Source organism: Acartia tonsa, chromosome 4 (genome assembly GCF_053477335.1).
Source record: "Acartia tonsa isolate MP-2025a chromosome 4, ASM5347733v1, whole genome shotgun sequence".
Classification (NCBI taxonomy): domain Eukaryota; kingdom Metazoa; phylum Arthropoda; class Copepoda; order Calanoida; family Acartiidae; genus Acartia; species Acartia tonsa.
In genome coordinates this window covers 52,733,799-52,755,254 of record NC_137263.1, presented here as the reverse complement: position 1 = coordinate 52,755,254, position 21,456 = coordinate 52,733,799, and the positions used below count along the sequence as shown (strand labels likewise).

The window sequence follows — 21,456 nt, the reverse complement described above, 5'->3', positions numbered from 1 at the left end:
TAAAATGTTTAATGATATTCATTATCAACATCTTTTGTATTGAAAGAAAATGAAAATAATGAGCTTAATAAAATAAATTTAAATTGTTTACTTCTTAAATTCCAGCTTTACATTTTATCTGATTTGCTTTCTTTGGAGAGAATAGAAAAATAGCATTGTAATCCAAGATTTAGAGAATGAAGATTTTCTAAGATTGGTAACTATAAATTACACTACAACAGTTGGGAATATAAAAGCAAAACTCTTGTTATTGAGAAAAACAATTCAATTGAGATCCTCTTGATTAGAACTGGTTCTTAGCTATACTAAAAATCATGCATAGCATCCTATTACAGACATTCTACAAATCTTATCCTTAAGTGTAAAGTAGTAAGATTATGTTGGCTCAACCAAATATGATTTGATTCTCCATTTTTTAAGGTCCTATGCCGGTTTAAAGCTATTTTTTCTAGAATGTTATAAGCCTCTGAAGGCTAGGTTTGCTTATGTTAGCATTTATAACACGTTTAAGATTTTTTAAAACAAGGTATCTTAAATATGACAACTGTTTTGTCTTTTTTGAGAGGTTCTGGTCATTTTAAAGTAAGATGATATTACTGAGAATTTTTGGAGGTACAGAAATTGTCATGTATGATATCTTAAAAATTCGTCTAAAAAGAAGGATTAGAGAAAAAAAGATGGATTTAGAAATTTTTTTAAGACGTCACACATGAAACTTTCTATATCTCCAGAATTTTCTATATTTCAGTTCTACAATAAGAGCCTCAGTTTCATACTCTCAAATCTGAAATCTGAAACCTGAAACTATTTTTCTTTTCTTTATTGACTATTTTACTTTGTATAATGTGTGTGTAAAGTATATATTAGGTTCTAATAATCAACTTTAAGCACTAATAACATCAATTACAAATCATTTACTTTCATCTTTCCTTTCCAGCTTTTTACTTTTGATTTATCTATTTATTTAATATAATTTTAAAGATTTAAAGCCTGTTATTGCTATCCTATCCTGGGAAGGTTTTTAACTACACCCTCCAAAGAGAAATATCCTCATTTTTTTTCTTAAATTGAAAGTAAGGGGGATCGAAATTCCTAAAAGTGCACCTAGAGGCCTCTAAGGGCGTAGCCGCCAGTGTATCTATTATTTTTTAAAAAATCCTTTTTGGGTGATATAATATCATTTATAAAAGTATGTAAGCTCCAGTTTCTGGTATAAGAGAAACTTATATTAAAAAACTTTTAATTTTCTTCATTCTAGGGCTTATCCCTTAAAGGCTATAGGCGAAGCCTTTGGTTGGGGAAAAAAGTATCAAAATCAAAGGGCTATAAGAAAAAAGGCTAGGTATTTGTGAATTAATTATTGGTTTCGTTTCTTGATTTTAAAAGGCACTTGTAGATAAATCTGATAAAAAGTATGAATCTTACCAGTAATTTTTAAAGGTTTAACATTTATGATGTTGATTAAATTTCCAGTACGGCATCGAAACCGATTAATATCCAATGGTTTAGAACCGGTTATTAGCCATACTGAAAATTCATGTTTAGCATCGTATTTCAGGCTATTTCTCATTTCAATATCCTCGGAAAGCTGTCTATAATACGATGCGATAAATAACTATTACAATTTCTAATACTTTCAATATTCTAAAGAAAATATAAATTCTATTTTGTAATTCAGGAGTCGACCTGGACCAAATTTTCGTCTCCGAAGGGAGTGGTCACGCCAAAGGGAAGGAGAAGCCACACAGCAATTGTCTTTCAGGTTTGTTAATAGATAGATAGATGTTTTTTTTTTTGTTTAGATAGATAAATAGATGGATAGATTTATTGATAGAAAAAAAAGGTGTAATGAAGGAAGAAACACCTTCAAGTTTTTGGAAATATATTTGAATCCCCCTCCCCCTTAAAAGTTCCAGGCATCCACAAAAGTTCAAAGGGACCCTTCCTCCAACCTTATATCAAGTTTTCGGAGCGCTTCGCGCGCCATTATAACCCGCCAAACTTGAACTATCCCCTTATAGTGATTTTGTACTTCTCATAATGAAAATTTTGAACGTCCTGGAGCCTGTTGCATATGTGTTTAAAAACCACATCTCTGTAAGAGATATAAAGGGATAAGACAATGGCCGATAAATTGGTATACATCTCCAATAATAATACACAAATTACAATTAGTGTTTGAAAGGTTTAGACTCCACCAAATAAACCAACCAATCAAAATCAAATAAAAGTCCTCAAAGTTTTTAATCTAAGAAATCCAGGAAACGTTGTTATAAAACTTTGAAGCTGTTGTAAAAAGCTGCCCAATGCCCCCACCATCCCTGCATTTGTGTAGAAAAGACATTCTTATTTACATCAATGAAGGCACATAAACCACATGTAATAAGCTCAATATAAAGCAATATGTATATATACATAGAATATAAGTGGATATTATGACAGGGGAAACATTTTGCGCCAATAGAGCTCACTAACATGGAACGTATTTATTGGTTAATTCGTTCATCCAGTGCAGTGGGAGGATAGGTGGAAGAGTTATTTTAGCCCGCTGCGTGTTTCACTTTATTAGAGAGCATGAATTTCTGGTGTTATATCCAAGTAGTAATGTATCCATTAGAGCAATACATAAATGTGTGAAACAGGTAAATAATGTATCAATTCTGGTTTCCATCAAACTTTGGCGTTAAAATTCTCTATATTCAATTCAACTTTCAGCAGAAATGTCAAATTTTGTGCTCAGCTCAGCTCTCGACTCAACAAACTTGAAATTTGTATTTCACACCTCTTTCTTTCTTTCTTTTCTTTCTTTTATTTTTTCTCTTTTTCTTTACATTTTCTTTACATGACAATTTTGATTTTCTTTTGTAATTTTGTAATTTTCTTTCTCGTATTCATTCGAATCCGGTGGATAGGAACCGGTTCTCATCCATACGAAAAAACTATGTCTAGCATCGTATTATATCCAGCTTTCTACGAATATAAAAATGTACAATCATAAGATTAAAACCAGTTTTTTTAGCCGGTGCCATCGGCACCTCGGGGCTAAAAAACTAGTTTTAATCTCATAATTGTACATTTTATATCCGCGGAAAGCCGTTTATAATACGATGCGAGAAATAACTATTCTAGTATCGCTTCGAAACCGATTAATATCCGATGGACTAGAACCAGTTCATAGCCATGCTGAAATTATGCATAGCATCGTATTATATTCAGTTTTCTACGAATATAAAAATGTACAAAAAAAAGCTGGTTATAATACGATGCGATGTATAACTAATATTCATATGTTAAAATGAAATGCGCTGAACAGACCTAACAATTTTTTTGTTTTCTTTTAAATAGCTCAATTACCATCTAACGCAATAGTTCTTGTTTCTGAGAATAGATTCTGCTTGGTTTCTGTTTAATCCGCTTTTATTGTACGCAGGGCTAGGTAGCTGCGCATTTTTCGTTTATTTGGTTGCGGTAGAAGATTGTTAAAAATTGCAGGTAGGCAGCTCTTTGCTGCTTCTTCACTTGATACACAAAAAGAGTGGCTTTTCAGCGGTTGTGGGTGATTAAAAAGTGCTAGCCGACTAAAAAACAACAATCAGTACGGCTACAGCTGCAAATATTTGTACTTTTTTTGCGGCTGACAGCAGCTGCGGTGAATGGGTCCTAGCTGTGAGGATTGGCATGTACGGTACTGTTACGGCTGCGAATATTTGCATTTTTGAAACGCAGCTGCGGATCCTGGCTGTAAGGATCAGCGTGTACGGTACTGTTACGGCTGCGGATATTTGCATTTTTAAAACGCGGCTGCGGATCCTGGCTGTGAGGATTGGCGTGTACGGTACTGTTACTGCTGCGAATATTTGCATTTTTTGGCGGCTGACCGCGGGTGCGGTTGCCGGATCCTGTGAGGATTGGCGTGTAAACTGTGTGTAGGTGATGTATTGACAAACTTTTAAAACATTCTCACTTTATCAGGAATAATAGAATAGGCAAGTTATCCGAAAGTTTAGGTTGCGTAGCAACTCTTTGATTAGATTGTATACAGTTTGTCACACAAGGTAACTTATTGGTCATAACGATATTCTCCATCCATCCCCTTTATCTCATCCCCTCTCCTCTTATTGGATGAACTAACTGACCATTAAATGAGGTCCATGTTAGCAACCTATATCTAAGACAAATTTTCCCCTTTCATAATATCATATATTATATATCCTTTAGTAATTGATACATTTTTCAAAGAATTGGGGAGAATAATTTTTGGTCTACTTAATTTTCACTTTATTTCTGCTTTATTCTAGCAAACATACACACACACACACACACACACACACAGAAACTTTTAAAATTTATTTTCATGTTATGCTATAGTAACAGTTACAAGATTTGTTTCAAAATATTAATTGTTTCTTTGCCAATATACTTTGTATACCTACTAGCGGCTCCATTCATAGAAATAACAGATGACCTTATTTGCATGGATCTAAAGGGATAAGACACTGGTCGATAAATTTATGTACATCCCCAATGATATTACACAAAAGTACCTCTTCTGTAGTATAAAATTAGTAGTTAAAATGTTTGTACACTCAACTTAATGAATCAACTAATCAAATTCAATAAAAAAAACCTAAGTTGTTGAGCCCTTTTCCTGCGATTCTTGCCATATATTTATGAATTGTTGTATGCTGTATGTCAAAGCAACACTGTCATACTTGTTCACATAACAAGGGTGACAACATCAATAAGTAGCGAAGCATTAAAAATTCCTGAAAGGACAAACAGACAAAATGAATTATAGAGAAGATATTCAGTTGATAAGTATGCAATAACTCATAGAAATCACGAAACTTTTCTGAAAAATTAAAGTCTTTTTATTCATGCTCCAATGACTGACGAAAAAAAGTAAATTATAAACCTGATGCTCATTGGTATAGAAAATCTTCACTAAACAATTCAGCCGTGTATCTTCAATAGCAGCCAAGAAAATCGTATTTCCACCATAGCTGACGGACTGACGCACAGACAAACTGAAGTATAGAGTAGCATCGCTACTAAAAAGAAAGAAAAACTGGCACTTTTTTTATCCTTATCTTAAGAGTGAGTGGCTCTCTGATAATAGTGGATATAGAATATTCGTGGATATTAGAACAGGGGAAATATTGTCATCAATTTAGGTTGCTAACATGGAACTCATTTATTGGTCATTTCGTTTATCCAGTAGGAGGGGAGGGGATGGGGTGAAGGGGGTGGATAGGTGGTATCGTTATCGTTAGCCCTGTGCGAGTTTCACTTTATTAGCAAACAAGAACATCTGATGCAACATCCAAGTAATAATAAATCCATTGTGAAAAATTGACTTTGAAAAGAGCAAATACTGTGTAGGCCAACAATTTATAGCTTACAGCAACACTTCACAGAAATAATGTTTGTTTCTATCTCATGGTTTTTTTTGGGGGGGGGGAGGTGGGGTGATGCATATATTAACCTTTAAATCAAAAGGTCAAAGCTTAAAGTCCTATGTTTGTATAAATTTTAAAAATTTTAGATAGTGGGACAAAGTGTCAGCCATGCGACGTCATAAATATGAGGGAGATAAGAGGAGAAGAGGATAGAGGGAAAGAAAACCACTAAAAAAAGAGATGGATAATCCCTCATTTTGTATGACGTCACATGGCTGATTTTGAGACACTTTGTCTCGTCCCATTTTTAGAGAGACTAAAAAGAATTTGGTCATTTAAGATTTGGTGTAAATAAATGTAATTGTGTAATCAGCCCGGACCTTTGGGCTTCGAGGCTAACAAAACTGGTTGAATTTTAAAATTTTATTTTAATATCTACGGAAAGCTGTCTATAATAATATAGACGGCTGAAATATTGGATGATGTTTCTCTGTACCAATTAGCATCTAATGTATAAATAACGTACGTTATCCGTCTGCCTGTCGGTCATGCTTCAAAAGACAAAGATACTTCTTTTTGTAAAGGTTTCTAGATCTTTTTTATATGACTATTCACATAGCCTCTCTCTTTCAAAAATCATATGCTCTGTAACTCACTGTGTTTTTTGTACGACAATGTTTTTTTGTGCTTTGCTACTTATGGAAGTTGTCATCCTGTAATATAAAAAACAGGACTATATGTTTATACAGACAACTACCTCCCTTTCTTCTTCAATAACCTTTTTCGTCTGCTTCTAAATTATTTTCTGCTACTTGGCTGTGTTAATATAAGCGACACCATTGGTTGATTTTCAATGACCCATGAGGAAGGTTGCACAAGGGTGATGCGATGGGGAGATACAGTTATTTAACCCTTTCTCCCTCTAGTGTTTTACTCTAATATATAAAGTAGTAAGGCTTTTTTACTCAACCAATTGAGTTCTTATTTTTAAGAAAACTTTACACTGGTCATGGTCCTGGGATGGTTTTAGCCTATACTTCTGCCCCCTGCTTAGCCCTTTGAATAATGAAAACCTAGATGTTATGGGTGGAGACGCTAGTTCTTGTATAAAGTAAAAGTTACTGATATTAGATAATAGTTTTGTGATATATTTCCACTTAATATTATAAGTGGTAAATATATGGAAAATATTTTTGTTTGTTCGGAAAGAGATTATTTGGATAATTGATTTTGATTCTGACCTCTCTGCGTAATATTATCATACACAAGAATATCTGTATAGAGGTATAGAGAGCAGGGAGGGAGGGGACATTGTTACACAAGTACCCAAAGTTTTATACCAACTGTATTTTATTCATTGGCTCAAAAAGCCGCTAGTATCTATTATAGTACTCCAAAGATTTTTAAGAAAGTAACTGTTTAAACATAATTATGATAATGAAAAAAAAATTTTTTTTTAGTTTAGGTCCTGTAAAAAAAATAAAAAATTTTAATTGCTATTAGCTATCATTTACTATATGCATTATATTGACAAAAAAATTGAATTTTGACTGCTTGGTTCCAAACCAATAGTGTCAAATTTTTAAACCAATACTTGCAATTTACAAATGGAGTAATTTTGTGTATCTCCATTGGGGATGTACATCAAGTTATCGTTGATTGTCTTATCCCTTAAGATTATTGAGGAAAAAACATTGAGCATATTTTGGAATATATATCTAGTATAGCTACCCAATGCAAAATTTATACGTCAAGTGTTCGAGTGGTTTACCGTTTTTATTCCATTTTCCCCTGAGTTAGACAGATAACCCTGGATAAAGTATTACGGTGGTTTTAGTCTATTTTCTTAACTTTCATCGACCTATCCTAGAAGCTATTGGCGAAGCAACTATAGTAGAATTGAAAAATGATAACCTGTAGGACAACAATAATGCTAAAATATATTGCAAGATTTTTTTACATTTCAAATTTTTTATTGAAAACTTGACGACATAACTATTTTAGGAGTGTATGTACATATATGGCGGGTACCAGGACCTCCGGGGCTCCACAGCAGAGTTGTGGGCCTTCCACTTCCCCAGTGAAACCTGGCACCTGGTGTCGCAGGGAGGAAGCTTGGATGGTCCGCCAGCAAGACACAGGTAAACAGGATATCCATACTTTTTATTAAAGTACATAAAACCTTTAAAGTTCAAAATATTTTGTAAAATAAGATATAGTAGTTACTCTTATAAATGTAGCAGATCAACTGATTTTTGGCGCCATTATAATTTTGAAAACCTGTTTTAGACACACAGCTGTTCTTCACGATGGCGCCATGTGGGTGTTTGGTGGTATGACTGATCTCAATGAGAGACAGGACTGCTGGAAATTTGATTTAGGTAAGATTTTTTTCCAGTATTATTGGATTAGAACCGGTTCTCAGCCATACTAACAAAACTGATTTTTATCGTAGTCGAACAGCCGCCAATTTAAATTCAGTTACAAAAAATAAAATAAAAATATAATAAAGTTCTAGATTTTCTATGGAGGGTGGGTAACATTCCCAAAAATAGTAGTAAACCTTCCCTGGACCTAAAATTAGCTTTACTTTAAAGAAGAACTATATCGGTTCATCAGTTAGCGAGATCCTACGCTACAGACAGACACATAGACATTCTGTTACTTTTATATAAGGTTGATATTTAATTAATTAATTTAGTTGGGCGAACCTGGCGGCCTGTCCGGAGTAAACCTGGCCCTGGATTCCTGCACTCACACTCAGCCGTCAAATTTCTCAATTCTATGCTTCTCTTTGGTGGAGAGAGAGAGGGACAAACTCTGAATGAACTATGGAAATTTCATTTCGGTAAGACTGGTTAATGTTATTGTTAATTACAAAAGTAAGGAGCTTTTAAAAATAGAATTTTGAAATATATAAAAAGGTATTATAGTAAAAAATCAAAGCTTTTCTATGTTTCCAGTCCGTCCAAAATGGATCCTGCTCTGATCATAAATATGTTTGAATTTGCTTATTGATTTACAGCTTACATGGAAATTTTGAAAGCTGAAAAACTCGATAATTACTGTGAGATTGTCATTATGCCAATTCATAAAAAAAGATTTTTTAAGCTTTTTAAACCATAAATACTAGTACTTGATTATTGAGTAGCTTTGTTTAAACTATCTTAAATATAAGATAGAAGCCTATATAGTATGTATGAATTGCGTCAAATTTTTATAGGAATGGTGAATGGATAAAATAAAAGTTAAAAGTGCAAAGTATATAAAAGAGTTCTCGGCCAAATCACATAAAGTGTCAAGTGGACCACTACTCCCCCCCCCCACCCCACCCCTTCCAGGTCATTGAATAATATTAAACATGAATTTTTTTTCGCAAATGTTAATACTTTGGTATTGGTTGAAGATTCACCTTACAACACCACGAATTTATAATTTTCTATACTTCTTAAAATAAACCGGATGGGTTGAAGAGAAGGGATACGGCTTACTAGTGATTTGATGGAATTCTTTGGAAATGTGAAAGTTTTTCTACTTTTGATTACACTAAACTATCTTAGCTATCTCTCCACTCACACATAGATACATTTATATACCAGGGATTAGGGATCAGTAATTGTATAAATAAAATATTAAAATTTAAAAGGTTTGTTTATTTTACTATACACATATGGATAAGCATTGTATACTCTTAATTCATTTTTGCATGTTATGACATTTTATGATATTATTAAAATACTAGATCGTCTAATGTTTTAACAAGAAAATTTAATAATTTTATCTGCCAGTTGCTAGTCCATTCCCTTGTTTATATACAGTATGGCTAAAAAAAGATATTGAAGCATTTCTCGTTTATAAAAGAACATTTCCGCACCAGTATTTGAAACTTTTGGCGTTATCCTTCGAAGTGCCTAATCAAAATATCCTTTTTTTTAAAAAAAAAAAAAAAAGGCACTTTAACGGACAAAGCTCAAAATGACTCAAAAATCAGGGGTTTTGGGGTTTTCTTTCCCACTTCTCCTCTCATCTCCCTCATTTTTATGACGTCATATGGCTGATTTTTGAGTCATTTCGGGCTCTGTCTTTTATGTAAATAAACGAACTAATTCTTTACGTTCAAACAGTGTATTTGGTAAAAGTGATAAGAAACCAACCTGTTGTTGTGTATAGAAATACTGTGAAGTGGACAAACTTTTCTATTGACCTCTTATTGCACATTTACAACATTAAACTGCACAATCACACACACACACACATACACTAACTCTCCAAGACAGATACACAAACGAACCATTGCACACAAAAAATACTTTAAAGCAAAAAGATACAATTCTTTATTCAAAAGTAATTAGATCTCTAAATGGGTAGATAAGGAATGCAGCTATAACTATACGAGCTTAGCAGTAAACCTGCGTCAGGTTTTTGCCAATTTTTTAGGAGGTGAAACGGATAGGTCAACTCTTAAGTGAATGTTTCCAAATTTTGATTTTATTTTAACACATTCGTGACGAGCTCCCAAAGTTTAAAGTTATGATTTAACGGGGTTCAACAAAATAGATTTTTTCAATAATTACTCAACAGAATTAAAAAAGTAAGGTGTCCAATTAAAGATCTTACTATTTTTGTTCATAATGGCAATTTTCTTCTTTTTTTGTTGCGTTTTAGTACCTTAAACCAATTTGATTTTTTGAAACTTAAATTACTTCAAAAATAAGAGTTCTACAAAAAAGAAACGGTTGCATATCTAAATTCTATAGATCATTATGCATCTACTACTTACTAAAAACACAGACTAGCTAGTAATGACACTTTCTTTAAAGCAAAAATATTTTCTATTCTATTAAATTGTTCTGTTAAAGGGTAAATGTAAAAATTCCTTTTATAAAAATATTCCCTGAACTACTGTATATGGAAGAGTGAAAGATAAATAGTATCAATGTAAAGAATAAACATTATCAGTAAACAATATAAAACCATCCTATTATACTTCAATACCCAGGGTAAACCCTACAGAAAAAGAATATTTGTTTTTTACAAATATAGAATTTATAAAAAAAATATCTTAGATTAGATGAAATGAAAGTCTATTGGAACAAGGATGACAACGAACATGAAAGCGAAGCGTAAGAAATAAGACAAACGGTCAAACGAACATAAACAAATGCACAGTGATTGATCAATTTAAAAAAACGGATAATCATTAATAATAAGAATTTTATGTCAAAAATACTTTTTTAGAACTGATGCTTTACTGGTATTAATCTTACAAATTTTATTTCATAAATCGTGGATAACTGACTATAATACGATATGTTTGATGATTTTAAAGTATAGCTCAGAACTGGTCCTAATCCAGCGGATTTAAATCGACGGTTTCGAAGCCATACTGGAAATTACTTGTTGACGATTATTTTATTATACTTCTTTCTTTTTTTAGCCACTGAAGTTTGGGAGAGGCTGGGCACAGCACCTCCAGGCACCACCTCTGCCAGCCAACAACAGAAAACAACTGGCAACAGCAGCAGCAGCAGTGGTGGTCACTCCGCTGGCGGCTGGCAGTCCGGTCCGGGATCACAGATGAACGGTGGTGGGAGCCAGGGACCGCATCAGTGGGCTGGAGGTGGTGGTGGGGCAGCAGCGCAGCAACAAGTGCCACATCCACGGGCACAATCCATTGCTCTTGTTTTTACACAGTTCAGGTAAAATATTTTCTAGTATGACTCCGAATCGGATTTATATCCGCTGAATAAAACGGGTTCTGAGCTATACTATATAATCATGTATCGTATCATAGAGAATTTTCCCAGCTTATACCAACAACGCAATTAATTCGGGGGGAAAATCACGAAACATATACGTGTTTTTCAGCTGTCGTTGGGGGCAACACTTCGTAAAATTTACGACCTTTCCATTTGCCCCCCAAATATTATTTTTGATGTATTTCGCTTGTTGGTTATACCTTATACCTGGAATTTTTCACAAATAATGAAACAAACATCATAAAATTAATCCTCGCTTTGATGGCGGTGCCAGCGGTCCCCGGGGCCAACAAAATTGAAATTCATTCTATAATTTTTATTCCTCTATCCGTAATAATTCACCGTTTCAATGATCATTTTTATGATTATGGGAAATATTAATTTTACGTCCATTGGCCCACACCTGTTTCTTAGGTAAACATTTGTTGAATTTCTAGAATATTCCATTATAAAGTTTCCACAAGTTTTGATCAGATATTATTCTCTAAGGAGCAAGTATCTGTGTGTGTGTGTGTGTGTGTGTGTGTGTGTGTGTGTGTGGGTATGTGTGTGTGTGCAAGTGTACAAAATAATATCAAATTCACTTCTGCATAAAGTCACAACTGCATTTTTACAAAAGAGGTTTCATTGAAATGGAAAAATATTACATGGATCGCACACCACATTGTTATGTTCTCTAATTAAGTGAAACAAGCAGCGGGCTAAATTTCATTCCCCCTTACATCACCTCTTCTCCTACTGGATAAACTAATTGATCAATAAATGAGTTCTATGTTAGCAAGCTTAATTGACGACAATTTTTCCCCTGTATATTCTACATCCATTGTTATTGAGAAGAATGCTTTTGTAAATTAATAGCTCCCTTTATCCCCCCTCCCCAAAGAAAAAAAAATGGCTTTGGGGGGTTGGATATATAAAGAGGTCTGCAAGGATGGGGGTTTAAAAATAAGTGAATGCCAACCTTTCGAGATTTTTTTTTTGGGTGGGGGGGAATTAACCAGTAAATCGAATATAAAATCTAAAACCTTTTTTAAGATTTGGAAGAGCGTGTATCACTCAAAAGCTTAAAGCTCATTCATGCATTATAAAACTAACCAAGACCGCACTCGGTCATAGAAGCGTAAATTTAACCATTTAAAACAAGATTAAATCAACCTGATATAAAGTCTCATATTCATGTGTGTGTATCTTAAAATATAAAGTAGTAAGGTTTTTTGTCTGGAGCTTAAGATCTTGGAAATTACTGGTCTGATTTGGATGTACTTTTCAGTAAAGATTTATAAATGTCTAGAGGTGGTTTTAGGCTATATTTCTGATCTTTCCCGCCCCCTCAACCCTCCCCAGAAGCAAATATCTTTAAATATAGATCAAATTAAACTCTATAATTAAAAAATAAAAAGCGTTAGAGAAAAAAGGGTAGGTATTCATTTTTAAAAAGGTTATATATTTCCCCATATTTGTTCAAATAGATATGTAATCAGAAAGATAAGAAATTATGAGTAAAAAAGTAAAACTCCGTCAATGACAGAGGGAAACCATTGCTTTTAGAAATGCTACGAGTCTAAGAAAAGAGAAAAAAAATTCCAATGCATTTTACAACAGATTTTAGAGATAGAAAAAAAGATCAGTATAGGGGAATTTTAAATAGAAAATTTTTTTTTAAAAAGAATTATAGAGTTTGTAAAGGTAAAATGCTGAATTTACTGTCTTTTTTGGCCAAGTATCTATGCAGATTAATTTCTTTTTACTTTTGTTATATTTTTACAGGTACAAATTTTTTCTATAGTTTTTTAAAAACTTTCTTCTGTACTCTAAATCTATTTTCTGTACTTTAAAGAACAAGACAATGGACGAGAAACTGATGACCCCCCCCCCCCCCCCCAATTCTATGATAAACAAAATTACCCCTTATTTAGATATAATAATTTATTTGTTGAAAATTAAATTTGTAAAATGCCAGTTTGTAAAACCCTCTAAATATTTAGTAAAAATCTACAACGTTGCTAAACTAACGAATGGAGACGTTTTCTAGAAAATAAACCCAAAACTGTTATGTAGATTTTTAAATAAAACTGATATGATATGATTTTTTTTACTGCTTTACCCTGTCAGACCTGTGGGCATTGAATTCCAGTTGTCTATATGTCGATCAATTCGACTATAGTAAAGCATTTAATAAAATTGTCATTTATAATACGTCAAACTTATGACCAAATTATAAGCTTTTTTGTCTGTGGCAAAGGATCTCGCTTACCCAGCTGAACTGATATGGTTCTCCTTTACAGTGAAGCTTTTTACAGGTCCAGGAAAGGTATTTAATTAACTATTTTGGGGGAGGGTATCTCACCCTCCCAATAAAAAATGAGCCCTCCTAAAATCTTTTTTTTAATTTTTCTTTTTGAAACTTCAAATGAAAATGGGGAAGGGATAGTTCCCCCCCCCCCCCCCACCCGCCTTAATTACCCCAAGAGGCTTCTAAAATCTTAGTTAAATAATAATAACAAACAAAAAAAGTAAACATGTTATTTTCCCTATATTCTTGTGCTTTTCAATAAAATCTATTTTATTCGTATTTAGATAAAAACTTTTTTTTATTTAATCTTAAATGCATTTTATTAGTTATTGTTGTAAAAAATGAACTTAAAATCTTTCTTTTTTCATTCAATTTTAAAGATTTTGAATATAGGTCATATATTTTTACAGCATATATCTGCAGCTACCGCCTCCTGCACAATTTTAAGCCAGTAAGCAGCTGGGGCCGCAGCTGCTAGGATGTTTGGACAATCTCAAGCGTAATATTGCAGCTGTCGCAGCTAAAAAGCAGCTCCCGCAGCTGAGGAGATCAAAAATTTATTTAGATTTTAAGAACATTATTTTATATTTGTTTGATAAAATTTGAAAAATGTATTACATTTTGGAATAAATTTGTACTGAATTTTTCAATTCACTATAAAATTTTGGGTTAAATGGAGTGGAAATTTACATGGATGCCAGGGATATGACAAAGCAGTGAAAAATATTTTCTTACCACTTAAAAGCATGACATCAAATCAGATATCGGTTATTGTGTTACTTTTTTCGACTTGTTTCGAGTTAAAAAATATTTTTTTTCAGATTTCATTTTCTTTTATCATTGATAAATGTTGTTTTTCCTTAGAATGTATTTTGTTAGGCAGGATTGATTTTCATGTTTTTTGTACTTTCTACAAAAGTAAAAGAGTATTATTTTTCTGAAATATTATTTTCTACTAACAAATTTGAAAATTCTATATTGAATACAAGCAGCTACGCCCCTAGAGGCCTCTAGGAGCACTAAAGGGGGGAAGGGGGGTTAAATTCGATAAACCAATTTTTATTTAGATTTTTAAAAAAGGGGCTGTTATCTATAGAGGGTGATGGTACCCCCCCCCCCCCCAAGATAGCTATAAACCTTCCCAAAACCTATGAAATGCTACCCTGTAAAAGAGAACCCTATTGGTTCAACGGTTAGCAAGATCCTTCGGTACAAACAAACAAACAGACAGTGATCCTGTTACTTAAATGTTTGTTAAAATTTTGTTAAAATATTATTATTTTATTTTTATTTGGTAGATGTGGGGGAGAAGTAAGATATATGGAGCGGCCAGCTCAAGACTACTTCAGTGTCTCCAACACAACAACAACATCTTCATCTGGAACAGCCACCAACAGCTCTTTCTCTTCTTCCTTCTCCTCCTCGGTGAAGACCTCCACAGTATCCACGCCAAAGTTGTCCAGACCCTTCCGTGCCATGGCGAGGCTCAAAGAGGAAGCTGAATCTGTTCTTGACAACAGGTGGATATTTTAAATAACAATTTACTGTAAGACTTCGAAACCGATTAATATCCGCAGGATTAGAACCGGTTCTCAGTCATATGAAAAAGATCGTGTATTGTATCGTATTTAGACATAAGGCTAACAAAACTGGACTTCATCATTTAATTCTTCATTAAATTATCCGTGAAAGCTGTCTATAATACGATGCGATAAATAACTATTACTGTATGCGCGAGGAAATTGAATCCTTATAGAACAAATATGAGTTTGAATTGTAATGTTTTTAAATGTTTTAGAACTGAAGGCAAAAAGTACAAATTTCTGTCAGCTGACACGTGCTGTGATGACGATGATGACGACGACTTTTCCGACGACATTTTTGATTCCAGCGGGGAAAATCAGCTGATAGAGTCAAGCATCCAGAATCTTTCCAAAAAGTCCGCGGACTCTGCGCGCAACTTGTCCCGGCTATCACGTGACCTCTACAGGGATTTGACCCGACCAAATCAGTTTCAAAGGTTGAATGGCGGGGACCAAACGGCGCCAACGGGAAATGCTTCAACTCAGGTATGGAACATTTTAAAGTGCTAAATGGCAAGAGCTGATCTACTGAAGGACAGACATAAAGTCGTACACATTAGCTTGGATATTAATAATCATCTTTCAGTTTCAGAGTATATTGTTTTCAGGTAAAATCAAGCTTATCTTGTGATAAAATTTTGCTGTTGTTTAGGGACCAGGGACCAAACTAGGCATCTCTGCAAGCACTACAGCCAACTCAACAACAGCCACAACTAACAATAACAACAACAACCATCAGTCCATCCTCAAGCCTCTAGCAAGGGTCAGTCAGGAATGGAACATAAATATAACCTTGATTTCCAGAAAAAGTTGTATATCACACCCACAAGTACATGTTACCATTAAAACATAACATGGTAGTCATTATTTCCTTCTCCTGTTTTTAACATTTGATGTTTAGTGCCAATAAATAATGATGTTATACTGGCCCACCATTAGTCAATTAAAATGTATATTGGCCTGCCATTGATAATTTAGTATGTGTATTTGCATATCATTGGTCATGTGTAATGTGTATGACGTCATTTTTTTATAGGCACTGTAAAGAGCCTCCAACTTTAGTCAAGTCTTAATGACAGATAATTGACGAAGATGTTTTTTTTTTTAATTTATCCAATTGTGTTAAAATTGTAAAATTGAAAGGTTATTTATACCATAATTATATCAGATAAATTTGATACGATTGAGTCAATACTCCTCTTCCTACGCGCAGTTCAATAACGAGAGCACGGAGTCCCTGGTGGAGTCAACGAGCAGCCGGGCGGGCAGCCAGAACAGCTTGAGGTTGAGCAGGAGCTCCTCGAGACTTAATACTGCATTAGATCAGGTATACATGCTTTTTGACGTAGTCTTCCTTGTTATCTTTAATCTTTTGTTGATGAAAATGCAAACATTTTTGTTGCCAATTGGCAGACAACAGATTTTCAATCACCTTTTTTGTTCTGGCATTACCTGTTGCCATTATTACCAGAAACCTATAGAACAATTGTTCAGAAAGAATAGCAAGAAATTTAATGAATTTGATCCAAACAAAGTTTTTGTGGCAAATTGCAAGATTTGCACAACCATTCCTCATTCACTTGCAACCATTTTCTATTTTTCAAGTTTTCCCGCTCTCTACTATGTGTTTTCCCGCCCTTTTTAAAAGCGAAGTTTTTCTATAATTAGGGTCAGTCCGTACGTCCGTCCGTAACGGATAGCTTTTTTGTTAATTTAGGCATGTTAGAATTGTCCTATCGATTTCAAATTTTGCATGGTGATTCCTTTAATAGTTAGGTACGATTTAGAAAGCGTAGCAACTCTATAATCATCACCAAAATGTCCGTACGTCCATTTTAAACATGTTGATTTTTTTACTTTTTATAACAACAAATTTTTATGGGATCTAATCATCCGATTGATCTGATTTTTGGCATATTAATTCCTGGGACAACAAAGTATAATGTAATAAGCGAAGCAACTTTATAATCAAGTCCTAAAAATGTAAGTATGTCCATAAACATTATCCTGAATCAAGCAGTTTTTCAACAAATTTACTTACAATTTTGCTTTGACTCTTATACATTTTTATTATGATTATTCAGTTCTGACACTATACAAGTGTTAATGTCCGTTTGTCCTACCGTTATAGTGCTTCGCTTTTATGGATGTTGTCATCCTTGTTTCTTTATGCGTTTCCCGCCACTAATGAAACCAAAGAAATATTCTCCAGGATTGACAACTAATTTGGGAAATGTAGACAGGCGAGGATTTTCAAGTTTTAAGTGCAATTATGTTGTGTGTGTGTGTGTGTGTGTGTGTGCATGTGTGTGAGTTAGTGGGATGTTGTTAGTGTCAAACTGTGTGGGTATGTATGTCCTCCTAAGTGGGTATGTTTGTGTGTGTGTGTGTGTGTGTGTGTGAGTGTGAGTGCAGAAACCTCACACAGTGCACTTGTTTTACATCATTTTTTATTACAAGCGTAGCTGCTATACAATTCATATCATACTAAATTGTTATTCTAAGGTTTTTTTTAAATCCATATAATTTGTTACTATGACCTCTTAAGTATGGAAGGGTAGTGATCTGTATTTCAGACAATAGCTTAGAACCATTCCATTACCCTTTCCAGAAAAGCAGAAACTCTCTTCTAAAAATCTACCTTCTTAAAATCAAAATTGAATACATTTCCAGAAAAATGAAAACCAAATTATTACATAAATATTACAAAAAGTTTCTTTGGCTTATTTTATTCTTGTTTAAAATTGGAAGAGTAATAGGTGCACCTTTTTAAAATTTATTATTACCAGGATTGAAAAAAAAAGTAAAAGACATATAATGGGGTATTCCTGTCCAGTTTTTTGTTTAGGAATGAATATTTCTTACCCGAGGGAATAAATGATGGACCGATAGGTCATCATTTATTCACGAGGGTAAGAAATATTCATTCCTAAACAAAAAACTGGACAGGAATATCATTCTCATTTAAACAAAAACTCATTTTTATGCTAGTAAAATGTGGTTAAATTTTGGTTTTTAAATTTCATTTATTTCCCTGGTATAATTTTTCTTTCTTTTAGTAATTAATAAAAATTCTAAAATCTTCCAAAAAAAATTAAAAATCTTCTAAAAATGATACCCGGGATATAAATGATCATACCCGGGAAATAAATGGGGTATTCCTATCCAGTTTTTTGTTTAGGAATGAATATTTTTTACCCGAGGGAATAAATGATGCACCGATAGGTCATCATTTATTCACGAGGGTAAAAAATATTCATTCCTAAACAAAAAACTGGATAGGAATATCATTCTCATTTAATCAAAAACTCATTTTTATGCTAAAATGTGGTTTAATTTTGGTTTTTAAATTTAATTTATTTCCCTGGTATTATTTTTCTTTCTTTTAGTAATTAATAAAAATTCTAAAATCTTCCAAAAAAAATTAAAAATCTTCTAAATGATACCAGGGATATAAATGATCATATCGGGGAAATAAATGAATATTTACATCCACTATTTAAGGGGTCGTTTATATGGGAATGATCTTTTCTATTATATAGATTTTTTATTTGTCCAATAAAATCTCACTACCTACCTAACAATTTGAGTTTTACATTTCAGAGAAGCTCTATATTGGTCATTCAGAAAATTTTTAATAATTTAAAATTTTTTATATTTAAACATAGAAAATTGTAGGTAATCTCCATGCTATCTCCATGCTACACCTAATGTTTTTTTGTATTCCCCCCCCCCCCCCCCAAAAAAAAAAAAATACTCGGATAGTGAATATGAATCTTTTAATCGGCCATTGAAAGAATTTTGAGTTTTTGGCAACATTTCTACATGCATACAGTTTTTAAGCAGTATTATGAAATTTATTTTCTTAATAACATTTTCAATGCCACATATGACACATAACTGAGAGTTGGAATTTTTTGAATATCTTCATCCTGGCGGGCACAGGATGCCAGCAAACCTGGCAGGGTCATCCAGGTAAAGAGCAAAAATATTTTTTTGACTTAAACAAAGCATTTTATCTTATTAAAGTACTAAAATATCCTCTAGTAGTACATTCTCATATGAAATACAGGTGTTAAAGTCAATTTCAGGTTCCAGTTATGATCCTGCAGGTCCTGATCCTCCAGCTCTCCAGAAATCTTTAGAAGGCTCCTGTGACCGCAATTTTTGACTTAGAGACTTCAAATTTTAAACTTAAGCTTTCCTTACATGTCTACATAACGTATTAAAATTTAATAAAGATACACCGCCGTTTTCATGCCGACCGCCGACTGCGTCGGCTGGCAGCTGCCAAGTACAGCTGCGGCCGCTGAAATTTATGTTTTGATTTTTTCAATATAAAATTTACATACAGATAAACATTTTCTGTAAAAACATTGTTCTTCTAACTTCAAAAATAAGAAAATTACAGCCGTTTGAAATTTTTCAGTAAAAAAGGACCAAAAAACAAAGGTTGTTAAATAAAGGGGTGAAGGAAGCGAAAATTGACTTTGACTCACTTAAGGTCGGAAATTCATTATCAAACAGGGGACTTGCACAAAAAAAATTAGCCCTCTAGATCTAATAGGAACTGAGATAATATGGGGGGGCGTTGAACGCCCCCCCCCCCCCCCCGACTGATTAAGGTGCGGCAAGGGGCCCGACTGTAAGGGGTTAATATCCGGTAGTTAAGAACCAGTTCTGACCACACTGACTGGCGGCCCATCGTGGATTTTTTGAATATCCGTGGAAAGCTGTCAATAATACTATGCGAAAAATAACTATTAAAAGATTTGAGCTGTAATGATTTGCCTATTCTGCAAATATTAATTCTGCATACCCAAGTTGTCAGACACTTTACAAACTTCTAAAATTTGGTGCACGTCTACAACATTTGTGTGTGTGTGTGTATGTGTGTGTGTGTGTCTGTGTGTGTGTGTGTCTGTGTATGTGTGTGTGTGTGTGTGTGTGTGTGTGGTTGTCTGTAATCTGTATGCATATATATATTTGATGAATGAATCTGAGGTTGATGGAAAGAATTCTAACAAGATAAATGTCTCAATTTGTTTCCTTACATCTTTCAATTTACAGTTTTCATACATTTTTATAGACAAATTATTAATAGATTTATGTCAAAATTTGTCTTTTTACATTTGTAAAGATTAAAATGGCTCGGCGGGCTTTTTTAGGGGGCCTGTTAGGAATAATTTGCGACTGATGCTAGTTAATGTTAAAACAGCTAATATTTTTTTGCTGTTTTTTATAATACTAGCGGGTGCGGCCCTACCTTCTAGGGTCTTTGTATTCAAAAAGAATAAGAATAGAACATAAAAATCACAGAAAACTATTCTTAGGCTCAAATCTAAAAATGTAAAAGCCTAAGGATATGTAGCCGGCTGTGAATGCGAGTTTAAAACAATGCACAAAATAATTTCAAATATTTTTTGAATATTTATTTATATTAAATAAATTGTATATTTTTGTTTATAAGATAAACTCCAAAAATTGTAAATCTTAATCTGATATTGTTTATCTCTATGAAGATTTAAAAGCTAGGTATTGATTTTCTATTTATATATCTTTAAAACTTTTAGAATTTCTTTTTCGTCGTATTCTTGATGGTTTTTTCTACTTATTTTGTCCATTTGACAATATTTGTCCAACAACCTAAAGAAAAATGCGCATATGACACTATGTAAAGTAACATCCAACAGATAATCATGCCCTTGAATATTTAATACCTATATTTGCGACAACTTTTGTTTTATATAATCTTCCAATTTTTAACATTTACAAAAAGGTCTGCTTAATTGCTTCAAGATCTATATCTATATAGGAAACAAATGTTTATAAATGAGCTCAAGTTTTCCAATCGAAAGGTGATTCAATTATGCTGTAATAACTCTCATTGGCTGCTTAGATAAATCATTTTATACTATTTTTCATATTATTATATATAAGCATGCTGATAAATAAGGAAAGCTTTATAACGAAATGGCAATCAAGACTAATAGTAATAGCTAACAAAAAACTAAAAAATAAAGATGACAACATCCAAAAGTAGCGAAGCTCTTAAAAATAACAGTCACAGCATATCCTTCTCAAACAAACAGAGGGACTTGTATATTAAGTTGAAGAACAGATGCCCTGTGGTCATATGAAGCTTCACATATAATGGAAGGGAGACAGCATAAAGTGTCACTAAAGAAATGACGTCGTACAATAAAATTGACCAATGAGATGCCAGTATACACTGTAATTGACCAATGGTAAAATTTATACTGGCCTCTCATTGGTCACTTTTTATCGTATAACGTTATTTTTTGGAGGCACTTTATTCTGTCTCAATGGAAAGGGACAAAGTGACTCAAAAGAATGTGACGTCATAAAAATCAGGGATGAGGAGAGGAGGAGTGTGATAGAAAACCCCTAAAAAAGAGATG

General features: G+C 33.4%; 1 protein-coding gene across 1 annotated transcript in view; it reads left to right on the top strand.

Annotated features, from left to right (window-relative positions):
• The window catches only part of LOC145317748 (uncharacterized), a 60,217-nt gene that overhangs the window by 22,264 nt on the left and 16,497 nt on the right, over positions 1–21,456 (top strand). The window contains exons 5-13 of the mRNA XM_080158976.1: positions 1,679–1,762; positions 7,404–7,540; positions 7,689–7,780; positions 8,101–8,247; positions 10,837–11,098; positions 14,750–14,971; positions 15,250–15,520; positions 15,687–15,797; positions 16,203–16,361. Coding sequence (XP_080015102.1) covers positions 1,679–1,762; positions 7,404–7,540; positions 7,689–7,780; positions 8,101–8,247; positions 10,837–11,098; positions 14,750–14,971; positions 15,250–15,520; positions 15,687–15,797; positions 16,203–16,361 — 1,485 coding nt within the window. The remainder of the gene's footprint in view (positions 1–1,678; positions 1,763–7,403; positions 7,541–7,688; positions 7,781–8,100; positions 8,248–10,836; positions 11,099–14,749; positions 14,972–15,249; positions 15,521–15,686; positions 15,798–16,202; positions 16,362–21,456) is intronic.